This window comes from Pelmatolapia mariae, linkage group LG6 (assembly GCF_036321145.2).
Source record: "Pelmatolapia mariae isolate MD_Pm_ZW linkage group LG6, Pm_UMD_F_2, whole genome shotgun sequence".
Classification (NCBI taxonomy): domain Eukaryota; kingdom Metazoa; phylum Chordata; class Actinopteri; order Cichliformes; family Cichlidae; genus Pelmatolapia; species Pelmatolapia mariae.
In genome coordinates, this window is record NC_086232.1 from 29,086,825 (window position 1) to 29,106,165 (window position 19,341).

General features: G+C 38.1%; 1 protein-coding gene across 1 annotated transcript in view; it reads left to right on the forward strand.

Moving 5' to 3' along the window:
- LOC134629292 (alpha-1,6-mannosylglycoprotein 6-beta-N-acetylglucosaminyltransferase B-like) overlaps positions 1–19,341 on the forward strand; it is a 112,200-nt gene that overhangs the window by 58,875 nt on the left and 33,984 nt on the right. Inside the window, exon 8 of the mRNA XM_063476516.1 lies at positions 5,056–5,225. Coding sequence (XP_063332586.1) covers positions 5,056–5,225 — 170 coding nt within the window. The remainder of the gene's footprint in view (positions 1–5,055; positions 5,226–19,341) is intronic.

Consider the following 19,341-nt stretch of genomic DNA (forward strand, 5'->3'; position numbering starts at 1 on the left):
GATGAGGGTACAGATTCAAAGACGCTGACCTTATCCCGTTAACCTACAAAGCAACAGATTCGCTGGCTGTCTGCTAGTAGTTTTAGCATCTCCCCGTGTCACTTCATGTGCATCTGTGCTTCCTTGAGCATGCACATTTAGAGTGTTTGTCAGCAAATGTCAAGCTGCTAATTTCCCTTCTCCCCATCGCTGCCCTCTTGAGAGTTAATAGACCTCTGACTGATGAAGTGTAGACAGTGTGGAAGGATAAGTGAGGAGTGAGGAACTGGGGTAGGGGTAAAAGAAAAAGCTGTTAGAGGAAAGAGGAAGAGGAGGAAGCAAGTTGAAAGAATATGAAAACAAGCAGGAAAGACATGAGTATAAGTAAAGAGGGGAAAGTTGTTTGTAGGGCCATGAAAGGAGGATGAGGAAGAAGGTGAAATTAAGGGTAGAGTAGTGATCTTTGTCAGTGCCAGCTTGTGTTGCCTCCCATGGCTGGACAGCTGCAACCTTCTTCGGGGGCCCGATGAATGAGAGAACCAGGTCACACACACACACACACACACTCAGACATGTCCATACAAAGTCCTGTTCTAACAGATGCTAAGCCAAGAATTTGCATACTTCTGTCGTTACCCTGTTAGTGATGTCTCGAGCAGAGGATACCACTGGAGTGGTAACACATACTTAACAGTCACTTCTGCGCTCCCACTCTCAAGTGTATGCACCAAGGTCTTTCCAAGGATTTCACTTTGACTCAGACTCATATTGCATAAACATTTCAAAGGCTAGACTTTCTTTACTACAACTTATCTAACGGCATTTAGAACAGAAAGATACTGTGAAAATACTGTGATTCAAATTGGTGGTGCATGAACATACAAGCAAACAGATGGGACAGATGTAAAGGTGAGCAAGGTATTGTACCTCTGTTTGTGTCTCCGTGGGTTTCATGAGGCTTTATTCAGTCCCTATGGGATGTTAACAGGAAAAATTAGCTTCAGAGCTTTTTGAGAGTCCCCAAGCTCACTGCGAGTGAGCATTTATGCTGAACACACACAAGGGATTTTAACTGGAGTTCATTGATGTATGTCAGCGTGAAACAAATACACAAAAAAATCAGCACTTTCAGACACGCACACACACAACCACACACACACACCATCTGGGAGTACCATAAGTCCACTGTATAAAGAACTCAGCTCTCTTGTGTGTTATCCAGATTCCTGAGGGAGGCAATTGGCTGTGACACACATAGTTTATGAGGCTTCACAGTTATTCCTTCTGTTGTTTGCTTTCCATTGTGTAACTTTCTACCTGTTCATATTCATTTTGAAGCGAGCAAGTATGTAAAATTGTTATGGTGGCAGGAGTGTGTGTTGGTTTGCCTCTCCTCTCTCGAGATTTTGATTCTCTTTTGGTAACACAAACTTTACCTCTCTATATTTTTCTGACATTTCTTTAATAAATTCTGCTGTCATAAGTTCCCATACAGAATGAATTTATAGTTATAAATTAAAGTAAAATACTTTCTATTAGAAAGGACGCAAAGTCCCCCGTCAACAGTTTAGATCTCAGCTGATATATCAGCTGATGTTAGCTATTTGCCAATATATTGGTTTCAGCATGTCTAATGAAAATGAAAATGAACAAAGTAAAGAAGAGACGGATAATTTATGCTGCAAATTACAGTCCATTCTTTGAATGCTGCAGACACAACAACAAGTTGTTGTTGCTTTTTAATTTTATGTATTGTATTTTTAAGCTGCATTGTCATATTATCTTACTAATGACTCATAACTTTTAGGGAAATCTGTTTTTGTTTCCTGTGTCTGAAAGCACATATCCAGTACTGGTTGGGCACGAGGGAGTTGCCAGCTTTTACAGTGAACTCTTCCTCTCCCGCTATTAACTTTGCATTTGTGTATGGATGCCAGTTTATAGAATCCAGTCTACAGTTATTCAGCGCTGCTGCCACTGTGTGATTTTCCTCATATTTATTTATCAGTTTTACTGTTGTGCCAGTAGTTGAAATTCAGCTCCTTCTGTCTCCATTTCTGCGTCGATGCCAGCGTTTCGCTGATACACCCTATAACCAACACCAACACCGAGCCAGGGAATAGTATTGGTGCCATGTATTCTCACTCTTGCCATCTGCCACCCAAACTGTAATTAAATTTCACTTATCTTTTTATGAAGCAGAAGTTAATAGAGCAGGTTTATTCAATCAGGGGATTTTTCACGCCAGCTGGAGTCTCACTGGAGCTTGACTCTGCTGTATACACATCATTGTCCAGAGTTGTATACACGCTTTATTTTCAAGTAAGTACATCAGTGAAATTACTTTATCAAATGTGCTGAGTGTGTGAAGTTAAAAACACCACTATATAATAATAAAGCTAAACAAATGTAGTGTACAAACATATTGTTGAGTATTAAGAATATGTGTACGGATATTAGGTCCCGAAAGTGAGACAGCGTGTTAATGAGGCTCTACATTAGTATCGACTATATGAGCAGCTCCCCTAATATTTAAAGATCTATATATGCACTTTGCAGCATGAGTCACGTGTTTCCCACAGGATTTTGGTGGACACCAAAAACTGACCTGAAAAATATTAGTCTGGGACAACAAAAAAGAGAGCTTATTTCGCATCATAACTGCTGAATGTGTAGATAGGCAATAATTTAAGCAGAACGTTGCCATGTGAACCTAAAGTATGATGACATCTCAATGTTACGTTCACAACCTGTTTCCATGGCCAGCTGAAAATATTGTTAAACATTTATTGTGGGTTGAAATCAATAATTCATTTCATTTAGTACAGTTTTTCTGTTTTTCTCATTTTGTTATTCAGATGCAGTCTCTCCCCTGATCATAAAATGACTCATATTTTGTAGCAGTTTTGTGTGTATGTATGTATATTGTGTGCAGGTGCACATGTTGCCTCTTCTAACTTCAATATTAGCACGCATAATTAGGAGGGGGAGAGTGAAATGAGTGCCATTGTGGCATATATCTGAAAAGCTCTTGGATGCTTTTAGACATTATCTTCTACAGCTAACAGATTTAAAAGTACAGACACAGGAAACACTAATGCGTCTCACCATTTGTATGCACTTGCACACAAATGGTGAGACAGTAAACAAGGCCTTGGAAAACTTCCTGGCAAACTCCTCACATTTGGTTTTAAGCTCATTATGTATGTTGCATGGTCAAAGTTGCGGGCTCCATTTGCCAGCAAAAGCAGCTGGAGGTGTTCATGCTGTGTTAGTTAATCAGGATTACTGAGCAGAGCAACGTTTGGACATGACTGTGTCTAATCCACTGTGAAAAGTAACGTGTTGCTCATGTCTCGCTGGGCTGCACTAATTATGCAGCAGCTAGGTGAACATGCATGACAGGACTGTAGCCGCTATGTGAAGAATTGTATAACAGTACAAGTCAAAGTGTTAAAGTTATTTTATTATGAAATTTACATGTTTTTGCATAGTATATATTTTTAAAAGTTCACATTAGATTTCTAAGAATTTTACCACAGTGTTTTTCTGTGTGTATATGAAACATGTTGTTCCATTGGAGCATGAGGAGTAATTCATTGGGGATTTCCATAATTTCCTTTTCAAACACTTTGAAATTCCAATGATATTAATCCTCAAAGTCATTAAAACACTGTGCAGAGTAGAAACTTAACTTTCCAAGAGCTTAGCAATATCCATTATGCAAATATTTAAAAGTGTTATAATGGACATCAGGTTTGAGTGAATGTACTTTATTGTAAACATCTGTACATTATCTGCACATACAGAACTTAATATATTTTAATATCTGTCATAAAAAGAAGAAAACACAAATATATTTTGGAAATTGGTCAAAAATGTGTTTATACTGATGAATTATGTTGTTTATATTGTTATGTATTAGGCAAATACCAAACAGATTTCACGTTTTATACCCAAATTTGAGCCGGTGAAGTGAACTTCGCCGAGAAGTCAGTAATTAGCATAACAAGCTTTACTTTCAACCTGTGAAACTATTTTTTTTTTCTTTTCAGGAATGCAAATAAATAACTGTAATTTGGCATTTTACTATTTTTTTCAGCTTTTTTGTAAAACGGTAAACTTTTAATAATATATTCAAATTTTAGATTACATTTTAGCATGAAAAATAGCTTTTTCATTGAAGACCGTGCACATATTGGTGGATTAACCATTACAGAAACATATAAAAATTGGTAATTGCTATTATTATTAATTTAGGGTACCTGTGGCATAACTAGACCATCATAAATAAAAACATGTTGACTGTAAAATTATGTCAATAAATATGATGTAGAATAGTGAAAATGTTTCAGGCAACAAGAAGACCTACAACAGATGTGATGGCCCCCTTAGATCTACTGTATTTTCACAATACAATGGAGTTAATCTGGGTTTAAATGAGGAGAAAAGAAACACAAAGAATTAAAACATGATACACTGAATTTTTATACGTTTAACTTCTCATCAGACAGGCGTGTTCAAGATTTATTGTGCTCTTCATAGTTCTGAAACTTTGACAAAAACTGTTATTGTTCATTGTAAAACGTGCTGGTTGTTCTTATATTCAGCTTTCTCTCTCTGTTAGTTTGTATTATTGGGTGACTTTGGTTTTTGAGTACATTGATTTGGAGCTACAGATAATAACTAAAGCTGTTGGGCTTATTTTTGTATTTTATAACGTTATTGGCATTGAGTTATTAATGTAGTCTAAGCATGATTTGAGACTCTCTATTCATATCTGTTGTTGGTTTTAACTAGTTATTAACAATTTAAAAACTATTCTGGTGATGTATTATTACCATTATTATTATTTTAGGTACATTTACACAATTTTTTTTAGTGATTTGCCTTAAACCATCTCGTGCTTTAATTTACATACAGCAGAACTTTATAAGAAACCACAAAAAACATGATTTTCGTAAAAACCTTTGTTTAAAGATTATTTATTATTAAACAATGTCCTTTCAAGTTTTTTATGTACCCCATCTGCAGACCTTTATTTTAACTCTTCTATAACGATGTGTTCTCTTTCAGATCCTCGTTCATGTAGGCTTCCTAACTGAGGAGTCTGGAGATGTTTTCAGCCCAAAGGTGTTGAAGGGAGGGCCTCTAGGAGAGATGGTCCAATGGGCTGATATCCTCACTGCACTTCATGTTCTAGGACACAACCTCAAGATCTCCATGTCTGTCAAGGAACTTCAGGGGTGAGTTCTTTGTGTATGAGATCTAACAAACCAGCGTTGGAGTGATTGGTTAGCAGTGGTTATCTTAATATCTTAATTATATAGAGCTATAGAGCTAATTGTTATGGGATGCTGTGTCAGACAGAGAGTGGACCCAAGTGCAGGACTCTGCAGACAAATATAAACTCAAAACACAGCTTTATTAGCTTGCACTGGCAAACTTAACAAAACTGGAGAGGACTGACTGAAACACTGACAGACTGGAGCGCACACAGCATGAAGGAATATGATGACGAAATGACGTAGAACAGAAGGAAATTGGGGACTTAAATATACACATAAGGCAATTAGAGAGATAGAACACAGCTGGGGAAAACAAGGCACAGGTGAGCTAAGTCTGAGTAATGACAGGGGAAGCAAAACTGAATATAACGCACACATGACAAGAGACTGTCAAACTAAAACAGGAAACTAACGCAGACTGAGACATACAGACTTGACAAAGACAAAGGGAGAATAAACAGAGACATGACAGACCACAGAGACAGGCCACAGAGGGACCAGACAGACACAGAGACATGACTGGGGGAACAGACCAGGACGACACAGAGAACAATGACCAAAACCACTCAAGAAACTGTAAGACTTCAAACATAAATCCTTAAAAAAACAAAGATAAACAAAAATACTCTAAACTAAAAAGCAAGAAACTGCAACTCCAAACACTGAACATGACACTAATGTTTCTTGTGTACAGATTGGGAAAAAAAGGCATATATCCATCTATTTCATCCGTTTTCTAGCTGTTAATAGGATGAAAAGTAGAGTAAACTCCGGACAGGGCTAACACAGAGAGGCAGAAAACCATTTACACTCACATTCACACTAACAGCCAATTTAGCCAATCAACTGATGCATTGTGTTTTTGTAATTTTGTATTTAAAGTCTGCTCATTTCCACTTAATGCCAGCATTAGCATCGAGGTTTCTAAGGTCCTGTCGCTGAATTGATCTGTTGCTGTATTGATCTCATGTAGGCTCAATCTGCAGCTTGATGTCATTGCGACTACATTGGTGATTTTTCTTTTCCATCCCGTGTCAGGATGATTACTCGTTTCTGCTTACTGATAAAGCTGAACTAGAGCCAGCACACACAGACATATGCATGGATGTAAATTTGTCGTGATTGAAAAGATCCCTCAAGCTTTGTCTAGTCTAAGTAATCAGGTTCATAGTCAAGACTGAACAAATCATAGGGGTTGTCATCTTCAATGTCAATGAATGGCTAATGTTTGAGAGAAGAATTATGAACAGGCATATTGTGAGAAGACAGCTGACTCATACTAGGTGACGTCTTTGTTCGGCCTCGATTGAGCCGCTAGTCTTTGTCTTTCTGTCGTCGTCGATCAGCGCAGTGACACAGGTACAGAGTATAGATCAATATAATGGTGCCTACAGAGGCCCGGCTGTTCTCTGCATTTCATACTGTGCTCTGCTCCGGACATCTCTCACAAATCATAGGAGAAGCATTGTATTGATGCCCAGCCTTTGGCAGACATTCTGTAGACATATAACGCAGCTGCAGGGGCCAAGAGAGTGTGGGACAATTTAGAAGAATTTTATATATAAAAAAGTGACTTTTGAGATTGATGGCACAATCGTTTTTGCTGTATGCACGTCACTGGAGTTTCTTGAGACCCACATTTTCAGATTTATCTGCCTGACATTGTGTGTCGTGATGTTTTACGTGACTGCATAGGATATATTACTACACCAGTATGAACAATTTGTGTATTCACTTTTCCCAGTCTCACTTGTAACTGATGGATTGCTCGTTCTCTCTCGCTGCCTCTCTCACGTTACCCTCAAACCTGTCAATCTTAAAGTAAGGCTTTTAATGCTTTTCACAGTGATCGTTATACTAACATGTAATAAAGGATAATGTAACACTGTTTACTGGGTCCATTCAGTGAACCCAGTAATGACAAGTTCAATTCTCAGAAGAGGATGCATTGTGAGGCACAGTTTTGTGCTGCTATGACGTGCAATTATACTGTATATTTAGCTTCAATATATCCTGCCACACGGCGAAGCTGCACACAAGTACACAGTGATTTGTTATTTAAAAAGCATAAGTATTGATTTTCTGTTTTTAGGCGCTGTGAAATACACGAGGGGGTAAGAGCTTTTTTTTTGTCAACGAATGAATTAATTAAAGAATTCCCTCAACACTGCTGCATTTCTGTGTTAGGGCTGCATTCTCAGATAGTGGCTTTGTGTACATTCACACCATGCCCTGCGAATGCAATTATCACAGTGTGTTAGTAAACAGGCTGGAAAACAGGGAGCTTTTTGGTTTGATTACCTCGCAATGTAATTATCAGTGGTTCACACAGAAAAAGCCTCAGATGCAAATCAGCAGACACATTCATGAACAATGCATTGCTGTTGTTTTATTAAGTATTATTACTGTATTTTTATTAGTATTTTAAGACGGATGTTGTGTTTTGGGGGGGGTTGCAGATATTGTTGAATCATTACATTCAGAAGCAAAAGGTCTGACAGTCCGGATGGACAAAATGACCAAGACAAATGAAAAAGCAGGCAAACAGACAACAGTTGCCCTAAAGATAAGGCTTGGTTAGATCTGAGACCAAACACAGTTTTGGAAACATCTCGCTTTCCTTTGGGCAACATTGACCAGTGTTAAAATAAAGCTGAGCAAAAAAGTGTCCAGGGTCTATCCTTTTCCACCGTTTCTCATTTCTGCATTGTGGTGTGTGTGTGTGTGTGTGTGTGTGTGAGTGAGAGTGCATAGTGGGTACAATATTGCTCTCATGACAACATCTGAAAGTTGTGATTGGCTTAGGAGGAAGCAGGGTAGCTGTAATTGGCCGCTGTGGGAATGATTAGGTGTAGTGTTTTCTTAGTGTATCACTCTCCTTTTTGTAGTTTTCAGTCTGCACTGCAGTCACGTGGCTGGATATTATTTACTAGAGATGAGCGAAAAGAGCATGTCGAGACTTACTAAGGCATTGGAGCTATTGACTAAAATGACTTCTTTTAATAAAACTCACAATAGATTAAACTTTAAGGTATTATTTATTTAAAAAATGTCTGGGACAAATCAAAATCATATTTCATCCTGAAGGCTGTCAGCATGCAGATCAGACCGATGAAAAAATGTTTGTTGGAAAGGACAAAAAGAGAGTTCAGCAAAGTGCTGAGGTGGCATCTTTAGAGTTTATATTTGGTATTCAAATATGCAGATATTTTTTGAAGGCTCACTAATGAATGCCATTCTTTTGTTTGGAATCTCACGACATCCGTCATTTATGCACAAAGCAGAAATTTCACACATTTACCACATGTTACTTGACCACACACTGCAGCACACACACCTCAGTTAATTCAGTACAGGTCTTTGCGTTTCACCATTTCTGCTGAGTATGCACCCCTCACATTGTGGAATACTGAGGAGCTTGATGGAAATAAAGCTGAATTTGATGCCAGTTAGATTGGCAAGGTACCTGAGATGTATTAGTGTTAGAGGGAGAGCAGACACGGCTCTCCTGCTCATTACCAACTGGAGGGTCTGGAACACCGAGAGCTGCTCCCAGTCGTTGAAAAGCTAGATGGTCAGCACCTTTTGTGCCTTATCCTGCCTCTACTGTTATGTGACATAAAGAAGCTTTAATAATACTGGAAGATGAAAGAAAGTGGCACAGGCTAAAAGCGTAATGGCCTCTTACAGTTCAATGCCCACAGGACACACGATACACAGCGAAGAAGTAAGTACAGTGAAGTAGCCTGGAAAATTGTTCATTTTCTGGTGCATCATCCTGGTGGCTTATGTTCACAAAGCATGTGTTGAGCGTAACACGAAAACTAAAAACGTGGCATTGTGGGACGGTTCACAGAGATGACATGTGGAAATCAAAAAATGTGCCTGCTAAAAACTGTGAACATGTTAAATCTACTATATTTTATTAAAGTCGGTTTGAAAATGTGCCACAAGAAATTTCTTCCCCTTTGCATTTTACTGCTGAAGAGTACAAAATCTAACTGATCTAACTACAATTATATTTGATCTAACTTACCTGGGTAATGGGAAAAGGCAATTTTAATTTTTATTGAGGATTTTTTTAAGCTATTGTTTTAAATAAGAGATCTATAATACATAGTATTGTAATACTATTTGATCATTATAACCTGCTTTTTTTTACTTTGCTTTATTCTTTCCACTTTGAGTTTGTCTTACGTGTAATAATTGATTATTTTAAAAAGACAGTTCCCCCCCGTCCCACCTCCCTCAAACTCTGTCATGGTTATTTAAGAACTGCAACATCTGGTTTGATAGCAGTCGAAGATCTTTATTACAAGTCAAAATCCTTCTCTCCCCTTGCTTCCTAGTTTCTCTGCCTCAGTACTGTCAACTCTTAGGCATCAATAAAAATGAAAAAAGCCAAAAAAAAAAGGAGGAAATTGTTAAAAATATCTTCAGTCACGTCGCAAAGATTCGCTTTCTCCTTCTCATGCACGCCCTCTCCATGGATTCCTCAAAATTAAAGTGTCAAGCTACACAGCAGCATCCCTACTGCAGGTAATTTCTCAATTAATGTGAAGTTTCAGATTCAGGCATCGAGCTGAAAAGAGACAGTAGCACTGTCTACACAGAACTGTGTGTTCTGTATATTTTACTGTTAATTTAGTTCCATGTAGAGGTACCACATTCTCATTTTTACCTGCACCTGCAGTCCTACAACTAGCTGCTATTATTTAGCAGCATTTTCAACAATTAGTGTTATTAGGGCTACTGCCTCGAGACATTTCTACTATCGTTGCTTATTTTAATCATTATTAACACCGAGATCTGAGTAACTGCATCTTGTTCTGTAATGTTTTCTTCACGGTGAATGACAAAGAATACTTGATCCTTGATCCTTGTAATGCTGCTGTTATAAGAAAATCACATTTTCCAGTCAGTTTGTCTTTTGAAGCTTCACAAAAGCTGATGTTTCAAGCCAGGAGACATGACAACTGTCAGTTTTACACCTCTCTAACAGTTAACCGGTTCTTTTAAGGCCCATCTGTTCACAAATCTTTTGCACTTTAGTTTTCATCCTTACTATAAAAGCACTTTCAATTTTTATCTCTCTCTTCCCCATTGCCAGACATATTTCTTTCTCTATTTAAGTAAGTTTTACTTACACTGTGGTATTTTTATATTTTCACTATGCCTTCCCCTTTGACAGTCAAACTACAAAAGTCAACAAATCACATTGTCATTGCTTTTCCCTCATTTTCTGTGAGTTCTGTTCAAACAGTTTGACCAGGCCTTTGTTTTATCTCATACAATGATATCGTGCCATATGATGATATGTGAAGACTGTGGTGCCACACCCCTTGCGCTGTTGGAACACCTTGGGGTTTTTTTTTTTTTTGGTCTGTTTAATTTTTTTTCATTCTTCAGTCTGATTGTTTTCTGGGGTATAAATACGTCTGTCTTGTGTGAGAGAGGCCACATTTTACATGAAGAGAGATTCACTACACTACCACAGTGGCAGCATGCTGCAAAAGAACTAATGCTAGTTTGCATCATAAGCTCATTGCTATAAATCTGCCCTAGTCCAGAGATAGCTTACATAACCCGAGAGATTAATGCAAAAAGACCTATCCGCTGATGTTACGTAATGCCTTGTAAAATTGAATTGGTCTTCAGATTCTTTCTGCTGCACACTTGTTTTTCTCAGCATATTCTGTCTGCCTTCTGTGTTTCACTCATTTTTTGTAGAGGCTTTATCTTGTTATAAATATTTTTTCCACTTCTCTTTCCACTTTCACTTTGTCCAGTTGCTCTCATATATATGATTGTGTGGCTGAAAGTGTCAGAGTTTTTTGGGGGTTTTTGTAGTAAGAGGTATGGGTTTTTTAAAGTCAATAGTAATGTGTTTTACCCCTCCGCTGAGCATTTATTTTCTCATTGTTTCAGTACTGTGCACTCCCCATTTATTTATATTTTGCTTTTAAGGAACAAGACTTTCTTTTAATTTTTTAAGTGATCATGATCAAGAGCTATCCAGGAATTCCAAAGGTCCATCCAAGTTTTTCTTTTTATTAGCTGCTTTTTCCTTCTTTTTTTTCCTTTTTTTTTTTCAGTTTTAGTATTTTTTGTTAAAATAATTTATACTTATCTATGAATCATTCAATTCAAACATAATTAAGGCACCTAACTCAAGTGATCAATTGGTGTTACTTTGTTACTATTACACAAATGGGAACAGATCATTTGTTCCCATTTGTGTAGTTAAATGTATAAAAGATTCCTAAGATAACACAGGAATAAAACAGAATTTCTTGCACCAACGAGGTTACTTCCAAAGAACTAGCTTAGCTGAAAAGGTGTTATATCTTGGCGTGGTGTGCAGAGTGTTCATAAAAAAGTTAAGGAAACTAGAGAAATGGAGAACAAAGCAAAAAGAAGCAAAAACAATCTGCAGCTGGTGAGCGGTATCAGAAAGTCAACCAAAACCAAGCAAAGACCTAACACAGGACCCGGGAGGTGCTGACAGATGAGCTGAGCTGATCTCTCAGGTGCATCTGACCTTTCAGATGGCTGGGGTGGCTGTAACTCAGGTAGCAAAAAAGGTCACCTGCTATTTGGAAGGTTAGTTGTTTGATCCCTGTCTGCTCCAGTCTGCACGCCAAATATTCTTGGGCAAGATACGAACATCCACCCATCAGAGTATAAATGTGTGCGAAAGTTACATAAAATGCACTTATGTAGAAAGAACATAGCAAAAAAGTGCTCAGTTAGAGTAGAAAGCATTGTATAAGAACCAGTCTGTTTACCATTTATATCAAAAGTGATATCAGTAGAAAAGGGACTGTAAAGAAGCCAATGTTAAGGAAGGGAAACTGTAAAAAAGGCTGTCCTATGGAGTGACATATCCATATTAGGCATTTTTGGTTCAAATTGTGGTTGATTCCAGTACCATCTGAAAAGCATCTGATCAACAACTGTGTAATTTTTCTGTGTGACAAACTAACTAAACACACTATCAATGAAATACCAGGAAAACCAGTCATGGACTGAAAACCCCCCCCACCCCCCAAGTACCCAGACCTCCATTAGTATTGAAGCATGAGGCTAAATGTCTGGATCTAAATGTGTAATAAGTTTTGTTTGTTCTAACCTGTTTCTGTTTATTTATGAGAAGGCAATGGAAAAATAAAATTATTTTTGTGTATTTTTGTGCCTTGTAAATTTTTCTTCCCTATTTCTCTTTTATTTTCCTCCCTCTATTACCCCGAACACACATACATGAACACCACCCAATGTCTCTCCACCTCCTCGTCACCCCCAGTCAAACATCTCCTTCACCTTGCGCCATCATTAAAGTGAAGCCTGTAGAGAGAGTGGAGTCAGTGACCTCAGTTCAACTCCTTTTATTCCATAGGCTGGCTATGAGCTTTTTTTCCTGTGCCAAGCAGATAAGAGCACATACATGCACATATATTTCAAACTCCACCCTTGCTTTACTTGCATGTCTCACAATTGGGTTATCACGTTCCGTTATTGCTTTCCTTAGATCGCTGATTCTCATTTTTTCAGAAGTTTAGTGCTTTTTTTCTTTCTTTTTTTTCTGACTTTGTTGTGCAAGCCAGCAACTATATAGGTAGCAAACTTTTAAAGCAGCTGACTCAAAACATTATTATACAATTGGGTTTAAATGAGGGTAAGACACATTTCCTATTAAAAATATCCAAACTTTTAGGTATGAAGGGATGGTGTGTGTGATCTTTTGAATCCAAAGAACCTGCTGATCTGTGTGAAATGCCTAAAAAGACTTCTGAGTTAGCTCCTTCTTTAAGGGAAACTAGTACATTAACATTAATCATTTGTGGGATGTTAGTGTATATTTGTGCTTGGGGTATGTGAGACAGAGTGTCAGCTTGTCTCTTTGTTATAAACTAGAGCATACAAATGAGTCGTATGCTCACGCTGCACCATTTTAAACGCTTCAAGTGTCTGAGTTTGCAGAAAGACACCAACACTTCCCTCGCTCCTTCCTGCATCCAATGTGCCCCCCACCCCACCCCCCCATCTGTTGTTTTGTGTCTCCTAACCTTTTTTCACTTTCTGTGTCTATTAGTCTAGCCCCTACTTTCAGTGTGTCTCTGTTTCTTTCTCTTACCCCCTACAGCTGTTCTCTTCAAGGCTCAAATCAATGAGCTTGTTAGCAGATTCCCAGATTTGTGGAGCATTTCATCACCCCCACTCTTACCTTCTAACTCCTTACAGACTAAAACGCACACTGCAGTGGAACGCACACTTTGGTAAAGGGTTCCCAAAACCTTTGTTTCAAATCTGGAGAGCTGAGAGAAAGAATGGTTGTTGCCCATGGGTGACTGCTTTCATTAGCCGTGTTGCAAATACAAACAGGACAAACTGCTGGCTTTGCTTTTTTTGCTGCTTTAGCAAAATCCTATTTACTTCTGAGATCATGTGTGTGCTGATATAGTTATACTTGTAAATGTTTCATTTTTAATTTCTAGACCTTTAAAATGGAAAAAAAATTTCTTTTTCTCCTTCTGTTTCTTCTTGGTGTGTTCCCTTTCGGGGACCCGCAACAGGTCGCCTGCCTCCATCTCACCGAGTCCCTGGCATCCTCCTCTGTCACACCAACCCTCTGTATGTCCTCTTTCACTATATCCATGAATCTTTTCTCAGGTCTTCCTCTTTTTCTCCTGCCTGGTAGCTGCATAGTCAACATCCTTTGTTCAGGTCTATCCACTGTCCCTTCACTGCACATGTCCAAACCATCTCATCCTTACTTCTCTAACTCTAACATGAGCTGTCCCTCTGATGCACTCATTACTCCTCTTGTCTATCCTGTTCGCTCCCCATGAAAACATTAGCACAGTACCACAGTTCCTCTTTTGGTACCTGATTATAGGCTTTCTCTAGATCCACAAAGACACAGTGAAGCTCCTTCTGACCTTTTCTATACAAACATCTCATCTGTAATGATCTTTCTGGGCATGAAGCCATACTGCTGCTCGCTAATCATCACCTTTCTTCTTAACCCAGGGCTGAAAGCTCTAAATAGTTTTAAAACATGAATAAAGCTGTAACATTATATTAACAGTAATAACTTTAAATTGACATTTTGATGTTTAAATCCCTGTCGTTAAGGAAACTGGAGAAATGGAGAACAAAACAAAAAGTAGCAAAAACAATCTGCAGCTGGTGAGTGGTATCGGAAAGTCAACCAAAATCAAGCAAAGACCTAACACAGGACCCGGGAGGTGCTGACGGATGAGCTGAGCTGATCTCTCAGGTGCATCTGACCCTTCAGATGGCTGGGGTGGCTGTAACTCAGGTAGCAAAAAAGGTCACCTGCTATTTGGAAGGTTAGTTGTTTGATCCCTGTCTGCTCCAGTCTGCACGCCAAATATTCTTGGGCAAGATATGAACATCCACCCATCAGAGTATAAATGTGTGCGAAAGTTACATAAAATGCACTTATATAGAAAGAACATAGCAAAAAAGTGCTCAGTTAGAGTAGAAAAGCATTGTATAAGAACCAGTCTGTTTACCATTTATATCAAAAGTGATATCAGTAGAAAAGGGACTGTAAAGAAGCCAATGTTAAGGAAGGGAAACTGTAATAAAAGGCTGACCTTTTGTGACATATCCATATTAGACATTTTTGGTTCAAATTGTGGTTGATTCCACTACCCCCCCCCCCCCCCAAGTACCCAGACCTCCATTAGTATTGAAGCATGAGGCAAAAATGTCTTATTTATGAGAAGGCAATGAAAAAAGAAAATTATTATCAAAATTGACATTTTGATGTTTAAAGTTTAAATCCCTGTCGAAAATAATAAATACAGAGCAACAAGAAAAAGGTAGAGTGATACCATTTGCAGTGTGAGGTATAATGGCAGTTTCCATCTTGGAGTGTAAAAGATCTCAATTGTCTGACACGAACAAAGGCTAAAGGAGGTCAGTCTCTGTTGGCTGCAGGGCCAAAACAGTTAGCTCTGTCTTAATAAAGGGAGGAAAATGAAAAGCATGGCAGACAGGTACAGGAAGGAGGCGTGGGTGAGAACAGGCATGTGTGTGTGTGTCTGTGTGTGTGTGTGTGTGTGTGTGTGTGTGTGTGTGTGTGTGTGTGTGTGTGTGTGTGTGTGTGTGTGTGTGCATGTGCAAGTAAACCTGTTTACACAGTTGCTTTATGAGAACGTCTTCCTTTTAGGGACAAAGAGCAGATCCCCCTGAAGCAAGTGATTAAATTTGAAGGTGAATGCATGTTTTATGGTTAGGTTTAGCTTAAGGCTAGGTTTACGCCAGTTTGGAGGTGTGTTTCGAGAAAGTCTCCAGGAAATGAACAACAGTCAGTGTAATGCCCCAGACGTAGGCTTTGAGGACTGTTCCATCTATTCTTTTTTTTAATTGTTATTTTAAGTCATTTTCACATATAAACTTCCAGCAGTTCAGAGAATAAGGGTAGGACATTACCCGAAGTTAACCATTCTCATATTCAACACAAACAGGCAACAGGTCGTTTCACAAGTTTTCACATAACTGCCAATGCTAAAGCAGAGTACATGACACAATTTGCACTCACAGCATGAGTGCAAATGGACATTTTTTATTTATTTATTTATTCATTTATTTATTTGTTTGTTTTGATGCTGGGCTACTTTCTTGATTTTACTTTGTTTATACTTTTTTTTCACTATATTTACTATATGTACTCTACTGTTACATGCCTATGTTACGGTCCCTAAACGTGACCTCATAAGTTATTCTGTCAAATGATTTAATGTAATGTCATATTTATACTGTAAACATCAGAAATTGAATATATTAGTATAGTGAATATTTGTTAAATTAGATGTTAATATCATCATATTAAAAAGGGTACACTGCTTTTTTTAAGCCATAGAGGTTGGCTAAAATTGGTCATTGGTTGCTAGACAAAATGATGACATCATGCATAATTAAAGTTTTGTGTTATTTGTGCATGAATGCTACAAATGGGTCATTTTAGCCTGTTGGTAGGCGGTTGCTAGGTGACATGACTACATCATAGTATCGGCTATAGGGGGCCTGATACATACCGTTGCACCAATTTTGGTTGCCCGACTCCTGTAGGAAGACTTAGCTGACCAACAAAGAAAGCCGACAGAGGCTTCATTTGTTATGGTAAGATTAGTCCTATGTTAGTTTTAGATTTGTGGTTATTATGTTGTTTTCTGGGCAGTGCTGCTCTTGAATTGAAGGTAGAGTGGATGCTATTAAGTATCAATTTGTATTACTAGTGGTTACAGGTCAGCACTAGCTAGTTAACACTGGTACATGTCTGTGCAAAACAATACATACTGAAGCCAAAGCTTTTAAATCTTTGTATTTTCTAATGGTTTTTGTTCTTGTTTAAGAAAGACAAACTTATCAAAACCCACAGTGCAATTACTGAAACTATTTTTTATGCTGGCATGATTATTAAACAACTGAGTTAGAGCATAAAAGGTGGAGTACCGTAGTGAAAGATCTAGCACAATGTCATTGATGCTATAGGGTGGTGGCTGAAATAAACTAAATCCAGTCTTGGCTTAAAAGAAATAATGAACCCTGCCTTGAAAGATTATGAACCACATAATGGGTTTTAATTGGCTCTTAGTGCAATGGTGCATGACCACTACTGATAAATGAGTATGAAGCACCTGCAGTGCCAGCCCATAGTCATCAATTTTTATGTTGAGAAGGTATACAGTCATCCGTTTGAAGAAAATATCAATAGTTGCATCATCAGTTATGGGTATCATAAAAAGGAAAAAATCACTTAGTTCTCATTCTTACAGCTTACATTTTTCAGTAATTAATTACATAATAGGGGTTTTTTTGTATTCAAGGTCAGTGTCAACTCTTTACTCTTCATCAGGCCATTCAGATGTTTGATATTATCTTCAAACCTTCCAGTTAGTTAAATGGCATTAAAACCAGAGACACAGACTTATCACGTCTGTGCCAAGCACTGCTAAAATGGGGTCAGAAACATCTTATTATTCACATTTTATTTTAACAAGCTTCCCACTGCTTCTGAGTTATATTAAAGCCCTGATTTTTCTGCTTTTGTCGAAAAGAGAGTGCAGAAGGTGTGAGCAAAGTTGAGCATAATTACATTTGGTGCCTACATACCCTACTTCATGAGGTGTCCTTGGAGTTGTTAAGAGCTGACATGAGACCCTAAAACATTTTGCTCAACGATGCTGTCAGTATCTCCTCTTCCTAATGGCTTTAAAAGGAATGGGCTGTCAAAGCTTGGCTCAAACTGATGTCAGTACACCTGATATTTCTGTGCCCTCTGCAAAAGAAAATTGGGCCATTTTAAGGCAGCCAGCCTTGAAATTAGGCTGTGCGAGGAATGGTGTTGATTTCACTAAATCTAAATAGATGGCAGTCTGTTCTCTCACCTTTACTTTAGTCATTGATTTCCCACTTTGTCTCACTTTAGCCTCCTTCTCTTACTCTAGTTTTTGCAGCACGTTCTGTGTAATAACTGAACACAAGGGCAGAAAGTCCGTTATAAAACAGGTTGGCTGTTCCTTTTGTGTTTGCTGACAGCATCAGCAGACAAACGCTGCTTCAACAACTTCTTTTCAGCTCCAAACTGACACTATGTTTTTGCCCAAGTTGTCTGATGGAGAAATGCAAGTCCATAATATCTCTGTGCTACAGAAGCTGCATTCAAGCTCTTTTTTTCTCAGGATGTTTTTATTCTATTGTTAAAATCCTGAAAACGGTAGATTGGAATCAACTTGTAACCTAGGCGGCTCTCCTTTTCACTGCTATTGTACTGTCATTTTGTCCTGAAAAATCATTTTCTTTTTTTGGAAAATTTCAACAATGGCATTTTCTTTTACTCTGATTCATAAGCATTTTCTCTCACCCAGCATTTCACCCCATACAATGTAAGGAGATTAGATTAAATAGAGAGAAAATTTCCATTTACCTTACTGTGGACAGTTTCAGGCAGAGACAGCTAATTTTTCTTAATTATCTATTCAGCTCTATTGTATTGTTCACTGATTCTAAAAGTGATGCAAGAATGTTTTTTTTTAAATGCTGACTCGGGTGCTTGTGTAGGTCAGTAGGTTTAGCAGACAACCCATATGCTGCAGGCTATTACAGAGGCCCAGGTTTGATTCCAATCCAGGAAGATATTGGTAAGTTATAATTAAACCCTCTACAAAGTTTATAGATGAACTTTGTAGAGTGTAGTGCAGAGAATTGAGAGAATGATGTTTGCCCTGTTCCGCATACTATTATCATCATCTTTTTTATGTCATAGAGGTTCTTTTTAATTAATGGGATGCCATAAAATCCTATGAGCAGGTCTCACCTGCACGTAATTGAGCCAATAGTTGCTCTTGCTAAGAACTGGGCCAATACAGGTAAGCTATATAAGCTGGTAATGTTACATGCAAAATTTCAGCTAATGCTCAGCTACTGTCTGCATGCATTGTGTTATATTTTTGAAGCATGTCATACTGGAAGAAAATAATCTGAGAGAAATACTGTAAAGGGCCTTAGAACCGGTGTCTCATACATTAACATAATGCTAACGCTGGGATGTTACATTCATGGTTTACGTTCTTATTAGCATGCAAAACAGAGCCAAGTTGATTGGAATGTAATCAAGTGTGCAGGCAATTGATCATAAACCATGTTACTAGATTTTTTTAAACTTTGACTTGACAGCAGTGGCAGATCAAATGTTTTAAACATTCAATATTTGTTGCATATATGATGCCAGTCTTTTAAACGCAATGAAGCAGACTCTCTTGTCATTTTTAAGCTTTGTAACTACAGAGGAGTATTTCTGCTTGTAAAATACCAAATTTACTTGAAAGTAAACAAAAATGTAGTACTCCTTCATGTTTTTCAGTATAACTGAGTGCTACTGCTTCCTGCTAATTAACACTTTAACACGCTCAACACCAGGTACTGAATAAGAAAAATGTCATTGAAAGCTGAAACCTTTTGTCTGTAGCTCCAGTGTGGGTTACAAAGTCTAATTTCAGGCGTGAGCTGGAACTCAATTCAGGCAGTTGAGTGCAGCTTA